The sequence below is a fragment of the Grammomys surdaster genome, unplaced genomic scaffold, assembly GCF_004785775.1.
Source record: "Grammomys surdaster isolate TR1022 unplaced genomic scaffold, NIH_TR_1.0 126278, whole genome shotgun sequence".
Taxonomy (NCBI): Eukaryota; Metazoa; Chordata; class Mammalia; order Rodentia; family Muridae; genus Grammomys; species Grammomys surdaster.
The window spans coordinates 8,815,530-8,833,960 of NW_021621078.1; the positions used below are offsets into that span (position 1 = coordinate 8,815,530).

An 18,431-nucleotide genomic window follows, 5' to 3' on the forward strand; every position below is an offset into this window, starting at 1 on the left:
CACACACACACACACACACACACACACACACACACACACACACACACAATCAGTTGAAACTAAAAACAAGTACCAAAAGAGATAAAAAAGAAAAACCAAAATGCTGATTTTTAAAAATTATTTATTTATTTATTTTTCAAATCGTAATTCATTCACACAGGGGTTATAAACACAGAAAGGCAGGACATGGGGAAGGGGATGACACTGGAATATGGGTGTTCAGGGGGAATACAGATATCTTTCAGAACAGGGTATCAGCTGGGTGAAGGTGCAGGGGACAGGTCACTATGACACCGCCTAAGATTTACTTGTCCTTATCTAAGTTGGTATTGTCTGCCCAGGCTACCTATTCACAAGGTCTATGACTACTCAGGCTGGTAAATTTCCATGAAAGCTGACTGTTTACAATAGCTTATAGCCATCTGTTTCAATGTTTTTCCACAGAGACCCAAGACTTTGTGTTAGTATACGTGTATGACAGGCCTATTGCTGATTTTAGGCCTATGGCTGATTTTAGGCCTTCAGTGTGTAATCAAGGATGCCCGTGACTTCTCCTCCCTTCTCTAAGTATAGAAGGGATGTGGTGATTCTAATCTTGCGAAGGTGGGGATAGAGGCCTGACCTCCAGTAATTGAAGGGGACCTTGTAATGGCTCCTGTCCCCCTATCGTTGTCCAGTGTGGCATGAGGGCCATACCTGTCCTGATGTCTTTTTCCTGGAGAGGGGATACTATTGACATCAACCCCTCTGCAGTCAGGCTTGTCCCTCAGGGAACCAAGAGAGATACAAAATGCTGATTTTTAAAGAGTAATAAATAAGCCAATAGTCATGCTTAAAATGAAGAAGGTCTATAAGGGTAATTAAAGAAAAGTCATGCTACACATGCAAAGAAAATTTAGAGAGTAACAATAGAATGCTCTGAACAACTCCATTCCCACAAATTGAAAGTCTAACTCAAAACAGCATTTACATTACTTCAGAGGTATTTAAATATCTTGGCCTTAGTCTACTAAAATCTAGGCTGGATTACACATAAACCTCACCTAGTTCATAAAAAGGCAAAGGTTAGGTATGCATCTGATTTTCTCTTCATTCCTACCTTTTTACTAAGTTCATTAAAGAGTGATCAGTAACTATCATCTGCTCCCACCTCAGGGCTTTGAAAAATTGGTCCTGTAGAGGTCTTGGGTAATTGTACAAGATCAGGATTCCTCAGGGATGCAGAGCTCTTGGGGTCCATAGATGGCTAGAAGGGGGCATGTAAGAAGATGTTGAGTGTAGAGAATGTTCATTCCTGTTCTTATAATGAATAAAGGTGACCAGGATCTGAAGCAAGAACTGTGATACACTTTCAGTCATCATAGATAAATTTTCAGGAGGTACATTACTGTCCTCCAAACTGCAGATCTTTCACTTCCAGTTTTATGATAGCATGACAAGCAGTTTTCAGGTATGATATTATTTCTTGCCATTTTTATACTTTTAACATTTTGAAATATTTTTGAAATACCTTTTTTCATGGTTACAGTAATAAGCATTTTGGTAATGATGGAGTTTATTACAATTACTTACAGGGCATTTTTCCCATTTCAACCTAATAACAACTCTTTAGAGTAAGGGCTATGCTAGAATGCTTAAGCTTTCTTTCAGTAAGTCTTTAGTTTTGAAAATTAGTAAACATTGAAGAGATCTTCTACCTAAAAGATTTCAAAAGTCTACAACTTCAAGAAGTGCATGAACTTGCTCATTACTGCATGCCATGCACAGGAGTATTCACACCACCTGAGTGTCCATGTATAAAACTGAGTATCAGCTTGAAAGCAGAGTCAGTGTTGAGAGAATTCTAGGTGAGTTGCCTGTATATAACTGCTAGAAATATTTTTATGGGATGGTCTTATCTGCTCTTCAGGTAAAAATTGTGAGTTTTACAACTGAAGAAGTAACATCCATTAGGTCAGCAGCAGCAACCATCAGAAGTGATCTTTGCTTTGTAATCTTTTCATGTAAGCCTACATAAAACATGGGCCCACTCATTAATAGAGTACAAATAATTCTGAGAAGCTAGGTTCACAATTTCTCTTATATTTTTGCAGTTCTTTTTTTCTATTAACTGCTCACATGAGGCTTGTCACATTATGAAATGTCAGAGTTACTTCACTCTGATATAATGTTAATAAATAGTTTCAATGTTAAAATATTGTAAAACATCTTCTTTGAAATACCTACAACTGTAATTTGACCAAATTTTCTTTTAAGAACTATATCAGTTACTGTATAAACTGTCTTTCTAGTTATGGATATCTGAACATGAAATCAAGGGAAGGACTAAAATTAACTGATACTTTAAAAAAACATTTATTGTATATATTTTTCCCACATTATTATCAATGGAATTATATGAATATAGATATGAATATCACATGAATATGAATATAGTGAAATCATATGACAAATAAAATATTTGCTATTAATATTATTAAAAACAGTATTGCATTTTGCATACCTGAATGCATTCCACAAATACAAAATTCCATCTGTGCAGTTAATCAGAGAATATACATAGTTTGTATCAAAACGTGAGTATATATTCTGAGGAAATTTAAGATGAATAACTGGATTTAATGTAAATTGATTCCTTAAATTTAAGTATATGTTTCAGGCAGAAATGTAGAGAAGAGAAAAGCCAATATTTTTTCATATTAGAAGCCATTAGATGTGTGGAGTAAATACTAGAATAACAGAATATGCTAAAACAAAGTGTCTGTAAATACTGACCATATTTGTATGTAGATCCACAGTTACTTTCATGAGAGTAGATTAACTACTGTAGAGTATACAACACACAATGTATGCCACAAACCATGTCCCTTTTCATTGAACTGTGGGTATGGATGTTGGGAGGAGGAATCAGAAAAGTGTACAGAATTTGGTTTGTATGGCATCATCTACCAAGTACAACTGAGGAAGTAAATAGACCAATAATATGATTTTTTTATCATAGTGAGGTAAAGAATATAAAAACCAAAGAATATGAAAAATAGAGTAATCCTTTTTCTAAATAAGCAAATGAGACAAAAGAGTGGAATTGATCTATGATTTCATACAGGCTTAACCACTGGGATTTCAAGAAAATCTAATTTTTTTTTAAGTCATTGAAGGCAGATAATGACTGGAAACAACCAAACTTTGATCTTGGAGTTCATCCTCCTGGGTTTGCCCATCCCATCAGATTATGAGCTCCTGTTCTTTGCCCTGTTCCTGGCCATGTACCTCACCACTCTCCTGGGAAACCTGCTAATCATTCTTCTTGTTCAACTAGACTCCCATCTCCACACACCCATGTACTCGTTTCTCAGCAATTTGTCCTTCTCTGACCTCTGCTTTTCCTCTGTCACAATGCCCAAGTTGCTGCGGAACATGCAGAGCCAAGTACCATCTATATCCTATGCAAGTTGCCTGACACAGCTGTATTTCTTTCTGGTTTTTGGAGACATGGAGAGCTTCCTTCTTGTGGTCATGGCCTATGACCGCTATGTGGCCATCTGCTTTCCATTGCATTACACCAGCATCATGAACACCAAGCTCTGTGCTTCATTAGTGATACTACTGTGGATGTTGACTACATTCCATGCCATGCTGCATACCCTACTCACAGCTAGATTGTCTTTTTGTGAGAAGAATGTGATTCTTCACTTTTTCTGTGACCTACCAGCTCTTCTGAAGTTGTCCTGCTCAGACACTTATGTTAATGAGTTGATGATATTTATCCTGGGAGGGACCATCACTATTATTCCATTCCTACTCATTGTTATGTCCTATGTAAGGATTTTCTTCTCCATTCTCAATGTCCCATCTACTCAGGGCATTTACAAGGTCTTCTCCACCTGTGGCTCCCATCTGTCTGTGGTGTCTCTGTTCTATGGGACAATTATTGGTCTTTAATTATGTCCATCAAATAACAATTCTACCATGAAGGAAACTGCCACGGCTATGATGTATACATTGGTGACTCCCATGCTGAACCCCTTCATCTACAGCCTGAGGAACAGAGACATTAAGAGGGCCCTAATAAGAGTTATCTGTAGTAAGAAAATTTCTCTGTAATGGTAGCACTTGGGATTGTCATCTAATTTTATGTAATAAATGTGTTGATATTTTATATCAGATATTGTCCCTCATCATCAGACCTACAAGGAAGGGCATGCTACATAGCTGTTCAATACATGAAAGACAATAGGTTTAGTGGAGTAGTGAAAGTAGAAAAGATTATCTTTGATATCTAGCTCCAACTTCCTCCATTCCTTGCATAAACAATTCTGGACATCCATTGTGGATGAGGTATTGCCGAATATGATCTCTGTTCCTTTTACATTGCTGTAAAATTGTATCATTTTACCCCGACTTCTGTGTTCACTTATACATCAACTAAAATAGTTAAGTAATGGTATGACAATGGATAATAATGAAATCTCTTCACTAGTGTGCTTCTATTTATTCCTACAGGTGCTCCAATACTGATTTTGATATTATTGTTCTCTCTTAACCTCCCATGTGTTTTCCTAACCATATTATACTTTCTTATTAGTCTTGATCCTGAACAATTTTGTTGGAATAATTTTGTACACTTGTCATTTGTATAATTTTGTCTTAATTTGGAGTTGGTTAGTAAGGAACATTCAATTTACTTTTCTGGTATGAGAAAAAAAGAAAACGAGACATTTGTATTGCCTCATGTATATTCATATTTTACTTTGTAAAACATCTGTTTCTAATGGATAGATTTATATTACCCTTGTGACAATATCAAGGAGATAAAGAAAGTTCTGTTTCACAGACTGAAGAAGGTGAATTACACTGACTTCCCAGCTCACATAGAGGAGCAAAGGTGAGTTTGTATGAGATTATAGACCAATTCCACACTTTTCTATTATTTCAGTAGAAAGAATAATTTTTATTTATTTTTTATATTCTTTGTTTCACTATGTCATGGGATAACCTTGTTCTATTTATTTTTTTAGTTGTCCTTGGTAGGTGACGACACAGAAATCTAGTCTTTTATACTCTGATGACCCTACCTCCCCAACACACATCATCTCCATGTGAAGATCGTGCCTTAAAGAGCTTCTCACTGCTTGGGGAATCTCCCCACACGATCCTCTGTGTAATTATCAATAGGAACATGCACACCTTTAGCTCTTCTGTTTACACACAGTCTTCTCTTTGTATTTTATCCTGTTTCTCAAAATACGATGTCAGCTCCCACTCAGTGATCTGCACAAGCCCTTCTCTACACACACACACACACACACACACACACACATACACACACATTTACAAAAGTGGATAATAGGTCATAGAACTTTGAATTGTACTTTTTATTGGATATTGTTTTATTGTTTTTAAATACTAGTATTGTAACTCTCATGTAGTTAAGATTGCACCTGCTGTTTCCATAGCTAAATTCTGAAATCCCTCTGTCACTGTATAACAGATTTATAAGCGACATGACAGACAATATGGCAATCAAGTCTGTTTTCTTCTCATGTGAAACATAAAGTTTAAAAGACAGATATAGATTCTATATTCAATATTAATGAAATTACCTTTAATAGCTATAGGATGGAAACAAGAGCCCTGCTGAGCAATACAAAGAAATATCATAGTTCAAAAATGTAGTCTAGAATGTATATATGTTTAAACATATTCAAAAAATTTAACTGACATAATTCAGTGTGATGAATACCACATGCAATGTAAAAGATGGACTATGTGAGAGTGGAAGTGGTTTAAAGAGAAGAGAAAGAAGTAAGGAACAAGAGACATTAACAGACGAATAGAACAAAAAGTTAGAAATCAAGCCAGATGTGATCATATGCCTCTGATCTCAGCACAAATACAGCTTGGGCAGAAGCAGCAATGCAAATGTAAGGTCATTCTGTGCTGCACAGAATGCATTCTCAAGGCACAACGAGACCTCAAGGCTGCAAAGTGTGATCCTGTGGGATCTGCTTAGCAGCACAGTGAGATTCTATGAGGTCAGCCTGAAGTGCGTAGTGAGACCCTTTGGGAAATGGAACTCCCTTAACATCAATGTTTGGCCTGTGGGATATTGAGCATAAAGTTATTATATGAGTGAAAACTTATTCATCTAGGCACACAGCTACAAGTTGTGGGAATCAAAAAATGTGGTTTTGTCTTTATTATGCAGGCAAGTAAATTTGTAATAGTCACAAAGCAGAATGAGTAATCAAATGATAATCAAATAAATGAAGTGTACTGTACTCATATGATGAAACATTATTCAACAAGAAAAATGAATGAATAATTGGTGCATGCTCCAACATGGTCACACCTACTGTGTCAAGGCCACACCTCCTAACACTGCCATTCCCAATGGCCCAAGCCAATGTACACGAATATGTATATATGTTTATATATGTATGTATAAGTTCACATTTAGATATACATGTATATGTTAGATACATAAAATTTATTGACTAGACTCTTCTTAAGACATTACATGGGAGTTGACTAAAAATTAAAGACAGAATTAGCTTATTTGAATGCAATGTTATGAGTGTATAATAGTAGTTCATGTAATAGGTTTCATCATCATTTTATAAGCATGAAATGCATTGATCTTTTTGTTTGGCTTTTTAAAATTATTTTCCTTTTTATTTATTTTTCTCTTAGATATTATATCCTGACTGATTTTTACCTTCCTCCCTGCTTCCAGACTCCCCTCTTTGTATCCACTTTCCCCTGGATATATGCCTGATTCACTTCCCCTCAGAAATGAGCAGATTTTCCAGGAACATCATCAAATACAGCATAACAAGCTACAATAAGATCAGACAGTATTTTCATATCAAGGATGGAGGAGGCAACACAGTAGGAGGAAAGGGTCCCAAATCAAGACAAGGAATCAGAGATAGGCTTGTATCCCACTGTTAGTAATCCCACAAGAACATCTGCCTAAACTTCCTGAACAGAGCACCAAAGCTCAGGTTCTAAGATCAACAATTGATAGATGGGACCTCATGAAACTGAAAAGTTTTATAAGGCAAAGGACACTGTTAATAGAACAAAATGGCAACCTACAGATTTGGAAAAGATCTTCATGAACCCTACATCCTATAATGGGCTAATATCCAAATAACCCAATTAAAAATGGGATACAGAGCTAAACAGAGAATTCCCAACAGGGAAATCTTGAATGACTAGGAAGCTTTTAAAGAAATCTTCAACATCCTTAGTCATAAGGGAAAGGAACATCAAAATGACCCTGAGATTCCACCTTACACCAATCAGAATGGCTAAGATAAAAATCTCAAGCAACAACACATGCTGGTGAGAATGTGGAAAAATTGGAACAATCGTTCTATTTCTGGTAAGATTACAAAATTGTACAATCACTCTGGAATTCTAATTGAATTGTAAATAGTTAAGTTCTTACCCCTCATCAAAGATTTCTTTTTCCTTTCATTCTTTTCTTTTTCTTTTTGTGTAACACATAAACAATATTACAAAGACCTACAACTCAAAGAAATAGAGAGAACACACTGACTGTGGCATTTCCAGTCACAGTTGTTGTGTAACTACAGTGCAACCACTATGCCTACACTAAAATCAGACAGAAACTAAAAGAGCCAGAGAACCAGCACCATGCTGTAAGACAGTGTCTAGTAGACATAGCACCCATGAACAGCACCCATGAACTCTCGACCCCTTGATCTTTTTGAAATACAACAGAAATTTTGTTAGTTTAGAAAATGGCAATAAATGACTACTGTGAGAGGGAGAATAAGGTTTTCCAGAGTCTAGGCCTCTGATAGATTATACAATATCAAGTGGTCACCCCTAAACACATGGACATATATTAGCAACACTGGATGAACTCAGTATAGTGAGGGGGAAGAGAGAACAAGATTATATATATGGAAATAGATAGATAGATAGATAGATAGATAGATAGATAGATAGATACATAGATACATAGATACATAGATAGATTCATAGAAAAATACTAATTAATCTTGATGGACGATGTCTTTGATATGTTTCCCTGGATTCAGCTTGCAACTATTTTATTGAGTATTCCTATATCATTGCCCATAAAAGAAATCAGTCTGAAATTGTTTTTCTTTTCTTAATTGGTTATTTTATTTATTTCCATTTCAAATGTTATCCTCTTTCCCAGCTTCCCCTCCACAAGTCCCGATATCCTACCCCATGCCCCCTGCTTCTATGAGGGTGTCCCCCCACCCACCCACTCCTGCCTCACTGCCCTAATATTCCCCTATGCTGAGGCATTGAGCCGCCACAGGACCAAGGGACTTCCCTCCCATTGATGCTAGGTAAGGCGATATCCTCTGCTACATGTGCAGCTGTAGCTATGGGTTTCTCCGTGTGAACTCTTTGGTTGGTGGTTTAGCCCCTGGTAGCTCTGTGGGATCTGGTTAGTTGATATTGTTGTTCTTCCTATGTGGTTGCTAACCCCTTCAGCTCCTTCAGTCCTTCCCTTTACTCCCCCATTGGGGTCACCATGCTCAGTCAGATAGTTGGCTGCAAGCCTCTGTATCTGTATTGGTCAGGATTTGGCAGAGCCTCTCATCATACAGCAATACCAGGCTCCTGTAAGAAAGCACTTCTTGCCATCAGCAATAGTGTCTGGGTTTGATGTCTGCAGATGGGATGGGCCCCTAGGTGGGGCAGTCTCTGGATGGCCTTTCCGTCAGTTTCTGCTCCACTCATTGTCCCTACACTTCCTTTAGACAGGAGCAATTCTGGGTTAGTATTTTAGAGAAGGGTGGGTGGCCCCATCCCTCAACCAGGGACCATGCCTAACCAATGGATATGGCTTCTACAAGTTCTCTCTCCCCTTTGTTGGGTATTTCAGCTAATGAAATCACTGTTGGGTCCTGGGAGCCTCTTGCTTTCCTGGTATCTGGGACCTTTTGGTGGCTACTCCATCCCCCACTGCTACACACCTCCATTCAATTACCTGACCCTCTGAACTTCTCCTCTGTCTCCTCCCACACCTGATCCTACCTTGATCTTTCCCTCTCCCTCTTCTCTTCTTCCCAGATCCCTCCCTCCCTCAGCCTCCTGTGATTATTTTGTTCCCCCTTCTAAATAGGACTGAAGCATCCATACTTTAGTCTTTCTTCTTCTTGAGCTTCATATGGTATTGTGGGTATTCCGAGCTTTTTCCTAATATCCACTTATCAGTGAGTATATACCATTTGTATTCTTTTGTGACTGGGTTACTTCACTCAGGATGATATTTTTCTAGTTCCATCCATTAGAATGTGAATTGCATGAAGTCATTGTTTTTAATAGCTGAGTAGGACTCCATTGTGCAAATATACCACATTTTCTGTATCCATTCCTCTGTTGAAGGACTTCCGGGTTCTTTCCACCTTCTGGCTATGATAAATAAGGCTGCTTTGAACATAGTGGAGCATGTGTTCTTGTTATATGTTGGAGCAGCTTTTGGATGTCCCATAGGCAATGGAGGAGTGTTCCTCTTTCTCTACATCCTAGCCCACATCTGCTGCCACCTGAGTTTTTGATCTTAGCCATTCTGACTGGTGTGAGGTAGAATCTCAGGGTCTTTTTGATTATCATTTCCCTGATGACTAAGGATGTTGAATATTTCTTTAGGTGCCTCTCAGCCATTCAATATCCCTCAGTTAAGAATCCTTTGTTTAGCTCTGTACCCCATTTTTTAATAGGGCTATTTGATTCTCTGGGGTATAAGTTCTTAAGTTCTTTGTATATATTGATGTTACTCTTCTACTCTTCTAGGATTAGTAAAGATCTTTTCCCAATATGTAGGTTGCTATTTTGTTCTGTTGGCACTGTTCTTTGCCTTACAAAAAATTTTCAATTTTATGAGGTCTCATTTGTCAATTGTTGATCTTAGAGCCTGAGTCATCTGTGTTCCGTTCAGGAAATTTCCCCCTGTGCCAATGTGTTTGAGGTTCTTTCCCACATTTTCTTCTATCAGATTCAGTGTATCTGGTTTATCTGGAGGTCTTTGATCCACTTGGACTACAGCTTTGTACAAAGAGATAAGAACTGATCAATTTGCACTCTTCTCCATGCTGACTGCCACTTGAGTTAGCACTACTTGTTGAATATGCTGTCTGTTTTCCACTGGGTGGTTTTGCCTTCTTTGTTAAAGATCAGGTTACCATAGTTGTGTGGGTTTAATTCTGGGTCTTCAATTCTATTCCAGTGATCTACCTGTCTGTCTCTGTACCAATACCGTGCTGTTTTTATCACTATTGCTCTGTAGTACAGCTTGAGGTCAGAGATGGTGATTCCCCCTGAAGTTCTCTTATTGATAAGAATAGTGTTCGCTATCCTGGTTTTTTTTTTTTTTTGTTGTTGTTATTCCAGAAGTATTTGGGAATTACTCTATCTCTGTGAAGAACTGAGTTGGAATTTTGATGGGGATTGCATTGAATCTGTAAATTGCTTTTGGTAAGATGGCCATTTTTACTATGTTAATCCTGCCTATCTAAGACTAAGAGTGTGGGAGGTCTTTCTTCTCTCTCTCTCTCTCTCTCTCTCTCTCTCTCTCTCTCTCTCTCTCCCTCTCTCTCTCTCTCTCTCTCTCCGGAGCTCCCTCCCTCCCTCCCTCCCTCCTTCTCTCTCTCTCCTTCCCTCCTCCCTCCCTTCCTCTCTCTCTTTCTTTCTTTCCTTCTTTCTTTCCTTCTTTATATCTTCATTTTTAACCTTGTAGTTTATTTCTTCCATATATAGCTTCTTTTTTTAAAAAATGGATATTTTATTTATTTACATTTCAAATATTTCCCCTCTCCCGGTTTCCCCTCTGCAAACCCCTTATCCCACCCCCACTTACCCTGCTTCTGTGAGGGTGTTCCCTCACCTACCTACTCACTCCCACCTCACCACACTAGCATTCCTCTATACTGGTGCATCAAGCCTTCACAAGACCCAGGGTCTCCCCTCTCATTGAAGCCAGGCAAGGACCCTTCAGCTCCTCCACTACTTCCCCTAACTGTTCCAGTGGGGTCCCTGTGCTCAGTCTGATGTTTGGCTGCAAGCATCCGCATTTGTATTGGTCAGGATCTGGAAAAGCTTCTCAGGAGACAGCTGTATCAGGCTCCTATCACCATTCCTGGGCATATACCCAGAAGGTGCTCCAACATGTAATAAGGACACATGTCCCATTATGTTCATAGCAGCCACATTTATAATATCCATACATATTACATACATACAATTACATACATAAAATGATTCAAACAAATGGCTGTACATTGATATTCACAGAAATGCTACTTATCTTTATCCCTAAGTGGAAAGAAAAATCAACAAATTATTATGCACATGACCATGGCATTTCTGTACAATGACATATTATTCAACAAAAAGACAATCATTACCACATATAATTGTACAGACATACCCTAAAAGATGCTAATAGAAAGAAGCAAGCCATGAAGTGAAGTAGAAATTTCTGGTTTCAGTTGTGTTAAGTGATATTTTTCTGGAAACTGTCTTCTGAAAAGTTCCTGATGAAGCAGACACGTGGGAAGATATTTTGCTGGGAACAGATATGTACTTTTGTTGTTGTTTTGGAAACAGCCTGGAAAAAGGCTTGTGATGCTATAGCAGACACTTGAGAGAACATGAGGTGTTTGGAAAGGGTATAAATATAACCCAACCGGCAGTGGATGCTGCTGTGTGGTATTGGTATGCCATACCATTCTTTGCTAGTCATCATTGGGTTTTGCTGATGCTGGTCTTTGCTGATACACTGTGTGGCACTGGCAAGTCTTATCATTCTTTGCTGGCAATCACTTGTTACGACTTTATAGAGAGGAATACATCAAATAAATTCTTGTGTTGTTCTGGCAGCTTCTTGTGACTTCTGCAGGCTCAGCCAATTGGCAGAACCTTGAGGCTTTCTTCTGGATAAACCTGTCATTTCTGATGTTTAAATGGTGTTTGTGACTGGATTGAGCTGTCACTGCTTATCGGTGTGAACTGAACTACTGATATCCTGACAAGACAGATTGGATTTGCTCCAAATAACTATTTCTAAACAGGCCCGCATCATCCTTGGCTCTATTAATCTTTCCTTTCCACTAGTAGATGGTAGGCTAGAGCAGATGTTTAAACGTTTGAGAACCTTTATAAAAAGTACATTTTTTAAAACGCATGCCTATGATGAAGATCTTATTTTCAAATGAAATATCAAGAATAGGAAAATCTGTAAGAGCATAGAGTAGAGTTGAATTTCCTGTGTATGGTTGGAGTTGACAGTATGTGTGAATGGGCACAGAAATTCTTTGGGAGATTATGGGTTTGAAACTGTAATGTAACTCTTTGAATGACATTGAAAATACTAAAGGGATTTAGTTATGCTTATGTAAGTGAAGAACACAGTTTTCTGGAATGACCCAGTTGGAACTTGAGTCTACCATCCAATCACTTTTGTTTCTCATGTAAAAGTCAGAGTAGATGGCATCATTCTTCTTGGGTAATTAAAGCAATTGACTGGCAAGCAAAATTTGGTTGTTGTATACTACCTATATAGTCAGCACTCTATCTAAAGATCTAAACACATACTTAGATCACACTTTCTATATCAACATTTACAAACAAAATTTAATAAAACAAAAAATAATTTAAAAGAAAAGTTAACCATCTCTAAAAAACCAAATAAAGGTTAAATCAACAAAGATCAATGTTACCTGGGAGTTGTATGTGTACAGAACTTCATACAACCAATGAATGCCAAGTTTAGGAAATTATAATGAAGGAAGACTTTACAAATGCCGTCTATGGCCTTGTGATCAATGTTGAACACATACAACATGGAATTATAAAGTAATCTCACATACATGGTGAGGGGGTGGATAATGGTGGCAGGAGGTACAACTAATATTTTCATAGAGAGATACGAAGGCAAAATGTTTAAACAAGCACTGGAACATGAGCTGCTTTTCTGTTCACTTGAGGAAGCCTTAAACATGCCATCTGCTTGTTGTATTCCTGTCCTTTACACAGATTGGCATACACAAAAGGTTGGATGATGAAGTTTAAATTTTTATATCTGACCTAGGTCCTATTGCAGGTAGTGAGTCATGTTGAATTGAGATATTGTCCATGGACATTTCCCACTGTGTGGGGTTTTCTACAGTCTCATTGTACTGTTAGATAGGCTGGAAAGATGTCTCAGCAAAATGACTGATGTTGTCTTGTGAAAAGTTTTGTTGTGTGAAACATTTTGAGTCATTAATAATTAGAAATTTCCTGACAATACGGGGTTTTTCTCAGTTATACTTTTTTCTTTCCCCTCTAAGTGGGCTCCAGTCAACAGAAGTCATGCAGATTACCTGAACAGAAAATGCATATGTATTTTTCACGCTTTTTGGCTTTCTTGTTGCTGCTATTTATGTATTAACTTTGTTTGTCGTTGTCTTTTAAATTCTACATTCTATTAAGTGTAGCAAGTAGTGATCAGTGACCAAAATTGGTCTCCACTAGAGAGTTCTGAGGTAAATTGGCCTCAGAAAGGTGCTGGGTAGTTAATATGTCTTTAATGAGTCATATAGGTTCTGCACTCCTCTGGGATGCAGGGCACCTAAAGGCCTAGAGATGGCAGCAGGGCGAGGTGGTGCAGATAGGTGATGAGTACAGAGGTTGCTAGTTCCTGTGTCTGCAAATAAAATGAAGTTGAGCAGGAACCAGAAACTGACTCAGCTTCAGCAAACCTGCATACAGTCAGTAAAATAAGCTAATGTCTTGCTGTCAATTGGAATTTCTGGGTTATTTATGACAGTTTTCCAGGTATGATAACTTACTTCTTTTCTCTATCACTGAAGACTACATCCTGTGCTAGTATTTGTTTCATGGTCATCATGTAGCCCATTCATATTGATACATTCATTCCAATTACTTATGTCTCTTTTTCTCTATATAGCATGCCATTCCAACACAGGAACAGCCCTGTGAGGTAGAGTGCAGTGCCATAGTACTGAAGCGTTGTTTAATATACCTTCATCTAGGAGTCTTAAACTCTGAACTATGTTCTCCTTAAAGATAATTACCTTTATGTGTTCATGTTCATAAATCTTGTTTGTTCTGGTAATGTATGTGATTGGTCCTAAGTGCAGTCCATCAATAATGGCGCTGATATCATTTAGGTGCTCATTAAATGTATGATGAAATCTACTTAACAAAACTCAGTGCTTCTGCAGGTTCCAAACTCATATGCAGGTGCACAAAATGTTAAAAGCATATCTTTGTCATTTGCATGTGCTGTTTTATTTTGAGAACTCTGGACCCAACATCTAAAGATGATTCTAAAGTCCGTTGAAACATCAGTTATAATAGTTGCTGATGATTTCTCTGGTTCTGATCTTTCAAAATTTGCCTCCATAAAACAGTCACTGCTCAATTTCAGGGAAGGAGAAACTTGAGCATTGTGCCACCTGCCCGTCATCTCAGTGCTCAGGAATCAGAGACAGCGATGTTACATGTTTGAGGTCAGTCTGGGAGAGATAAAGAGATCATCTTCAACATCGGAGTCCCTTGATGTTGCCCATCGTCGACAGCCTAAAGCCTTCGACCATCGATGTGACTCGTCTCACATCAGTGTTTTGGGGTTGTGAACTTGTCTAAGACCCCCCATAATTAGACATCCAAATTCAAAATTCACATAGTTGGATTGATCATAAGATGCCTTCTCTAACTAAACAGAGAAGGGGGAGATGCCAGAAGCCAGGACCCTCGCCCTTACCCTCACCCCCTACCTTTCCCCACCTGCACAATGTCCTCTGAATCTTGGCAACTGCAAGATCCTGCTTAGCAACTGCAGATAGACTCAAAGCAGTGTACCATATCATCTTAAGAATAGCAGGGAGACCATAACTCAAGCAGTGTACCATATCTTCTGAAGAACAGCAGGTAGATCATAATTCAAGGCAGAGTACCTTATAGACCATGACATGTTTCAAGGCACATGCCAAGAAGATTTTGTACTTTTCCACCACCTGGCCCTTCTTACCCCCTCCCCTTGTAAAACATGCTATAAAAAAGCATTAAAAAAAAAGAAAAGAAAAGAATGTTAGTGGGGAAAAAAAAAGAAGAAAAATTATTTAGACAAAGCCAAAATAAATGCCACTTCCATAAAAAAAAAAAAGAGATCATCTTCAATGGTGCATAATTTTTTCCTATGTGGTTTCCTATTTGTAATGCTACTCTACGATATCTAAGTGTGTAAACTCTGAAATCAGATGCATTGAGCATGTCTGTTTGTGAAGGTGCAAGTTGTCGGACTAGGGTGTAGCAATCAGAGAAAGTTTCTTAAGTCTCTCGAAGTTTCTCCTGTCAGCTTTAAAGAGATGCAAGAAAATCATTAACCAGGTTGTCCATAATTACAGAATGGTGTGTGTGTGTGTGTGTGTGTGTGTGTGTATTGTATACATGCATGCGTGCTGTCTGTCTCTGTCTTGTTCTACCTCTATGTGTGTGTGTCTGTGTGTTTGTGTGCGTGTGTGTGTATGAGAGTGACTGCCAAGTATTAGAGACTGATAAGGGGAATATTTGAAGAACTGACTAGAATATTGGAATGCATGTAAAGAACCAAATGAAATGAAGGCATGTATGACCTTTCCTGCATATAGTTCACAGTTGCAGGAAGGATAGCTTGAAGCAGAATCAAAGTATTAATTGTTTGGTATATGTATAGGTTGTTTGGGAACATGTTGAATGTCTCACTTAGAGACAGAATAAATTTAGTTGAATATTTGATAAGCAATAAGCCTGACACAGGAGTGAGGATGAACCAAATGAAGGAAACACAGAAGGGAGGAAGTACGAGGAAAGAGAAGGAGTGAGTAGCAACTCCAAAATGTGGGACATGAAATGATTTACCACAGAGCTGAATGATGATAGAAAAGCATGTGGGACCATGTGAGACGTATGTTGGCACCTGTGAGATAATGAGACAGCTTTGTGTACCTGATAGGAATGTTGTTCTTATCCTCAGAGCAACAGTGATAACCTGAAAAATTAATCAGAAAAATGTGAAGAAATTCCTCTGTTTGAATGCCACAGTGCAAATGAAGAATGTTGAAGGAAAAACATCAGGAGATATGAGTACATGGAAATAAACTGAATATGCTCCTGTACTCCAGAAAGATAATGCGTGATCTTCATATATTAGTATAATCTCACATAGAAGAATGAACAAAATAGGAGGACAATGGAGGAGGGTCTCAGGGTAATACACGATAACAGTTTAATGTAAGAGAAAATGAATGGAATGAAATCCACATAGATCTGACTCAAACTTGATTTCCTTTTGTTTATACTATGGCAGACTAGAGAGTGAGGGAAATGAGGAATTCTTTGAGAATAATACAGCGAAGACAAGAATTTCACTTGGGGCTTTTGAGCTTCTGATACCTGTCATACATGTAATGAACAGAACATGATTAGTTAACAGTAGACCAGAAAGCTGTATGTTGCAGGTACATGCATGTCTGATTTTGAAATAAAAATATAACACAATGGAGCATATAAGATTTTCTTGAAATTTATATAAAACTAGAATAATAAATTTTATATAAATTCTTTAATGACTTTAATATACAAAATAACATAGAACAAATTAAAAATGAACAAACTAGTAACCCAGGATGAGCAGGAAGTATGAGAAAAAAGCATTGGCATCTTAGTAGTAACAGCATAGAACTTTCTAGAAAACAATGAGAGATAGAAAGCTATAAAAGATAAGTTGAGAAAAGTCATTAATGATTTTTAGTGTTAACAGATATTAGGGCTTTTGAGATTATAATCACTATGATGACTCTCACATTGATTTTTGAAGAATATATATGTTAGATATATATTTACTTTAAAATTTAAGAGATACTGTTATTTTCTCATTAGGATACTGGAGAAGAATAATGATAATGAACAACCAAACTGTCATCACTCAATTCCTCCTTATGGGTCTGCCCATCCCGTCAGAGCACCAGCACCTTTTCTATGCCTTGTTCCTAGCTATGTACCTCACCACCATCCTGGGAAACCTCTTAATCATTGTCCTTGTTCGACTGGACTCCCATCTCCACACACCCATGTACTTGTTCCTCAGTAACTTGTCCTTCTCTGATCTCTGCTTTTCCTCTGTCACAATGCCCAAAATGCTCCAGAACATGCAGAGCCAGGACCTATCCATTCCCTATGGAGGCTGCCTGGCTCAAACATACTTCTTTATGGTTTTTGGAGACATGGAGAGCTTCCTTCTTGTGGCCATGGCCTATGACCGGTATGTGGCTATCTGTTTCCCTCTTCATTACACCAGTATCATGAGCCCCAAGCTCTGTGCTTGTCTAACGCTTCTATTGTGGATTCTTACAATATCCCATGCCATGATGCACACCCTGCTTGCATTAAGACTGTCTTTTTGTGAGAGCAATGTGGTTCTTGACTTTTTCTGTGACCTATTTGTTCTTCTAAAGCTGGCCTGCTCAGACACATATGTTAATGAGTTGATGGTATTTATCATGAGTACACTCCTCGTTGTTATACCATTTTTCCTTATTATTATGTCCTATGCCAGGATCATCTCCTCCATTCTTAAGGTTCCATCTACCCAAGGCATGTACAAGGTTTTCTCCACCTGTGGTTCCCATCTGTCTGTGGTCTCACTGTTCTATGGGACAATTATTGGTCTGTATTTATGTCCATCAGCTAATAACTCTACTGTGAAGGAGACTGTCATGACCCTGATGTACACAGTGGTGACTCCCATGCTGAACCCCTTTATCTACAGCCTGAGGAATAGAGATATGAAGAGGGCCCTAATAAGAGTTATCTGTAGTAAGAAGATCTCCCTGTAACAGTAGCACTTGTGATTTTACCTAATTTCATGCAATAAATGTATTAATACTAATATTTTATATCGGATATTGTCCCTCATCATAAACCTACAAGGAAGAGCATGCTAAATGACTCTACAATACAAAAAAGAGAAGACTTTTGGTTGAGTAGTCAAAGTCAGAAAAACTGTCTCTGATATCTGTCTACAACTTCCTCTTTACCTGGCATAAAAAACCCTGGAAATGCATAGTGCATGAGGTACTATAATATGATCTCTGTTACTTTTAAGTTACTGTAAATTGTTATCATTTTACTCTGCCTTCCATGTTTATTGATGTTTCAGTTAAAAATCATTTAAGTAATGGATTTACTACAGTCAATATCAATGAAATATCTCCCCTCCCAACTTCCTTCTAAGGTTTTCCCATACTGATTTTGACATATTTTATATTCTTTTAGCTCTTTTAATTTTTTCCATTTCATGTTATCCTTTGTGACTAGTTTTTACACACTGAACAAATCTGGGGGAATTGTTTTGTATAATCATGTCACTT

General features: G+C 37.9%; 2 protein-coding genes across 2 annotated transcripts; both read left to right on the forward strand.

Annotated features, from left to right (window-relative positions):
• Positions 1-3,165: 3,165 nt before the first annotated feature.
• Positions 3,166-4,104, forward strand: LOC114613839 (olfactory receptor 1500-like). Its single transcript, XM_028759241.1, is given in 1 exon segment — positions 3,166-4,104. A coding segment is annotated over 1 exon segment (939 nt).
• Positions 4,105-13,732: 9,628 nt separating this feature from the next.
• On the forward strand, positions 13,733-17,961 carry LOC114613835 (olfactory receptor 1496). The gene is made up of 2 exons (XM_028759237.1): positions 13,733-13,833; positions 16,942-17,961. Exon 2 carries the CDS (start codon positions 16,959-16,961, stop codon positions 17,895-17,897), a length of 939 nt encoding a protein of 312 aa, XP_028615070.1. The 5' UTR covers positions 13,733-13,833; positions 16,942-16,958; the 3' UTR covers positions 17,898-17,961.
• Positions 17,962-18,431: the final 470 nt, after the last annotated feature.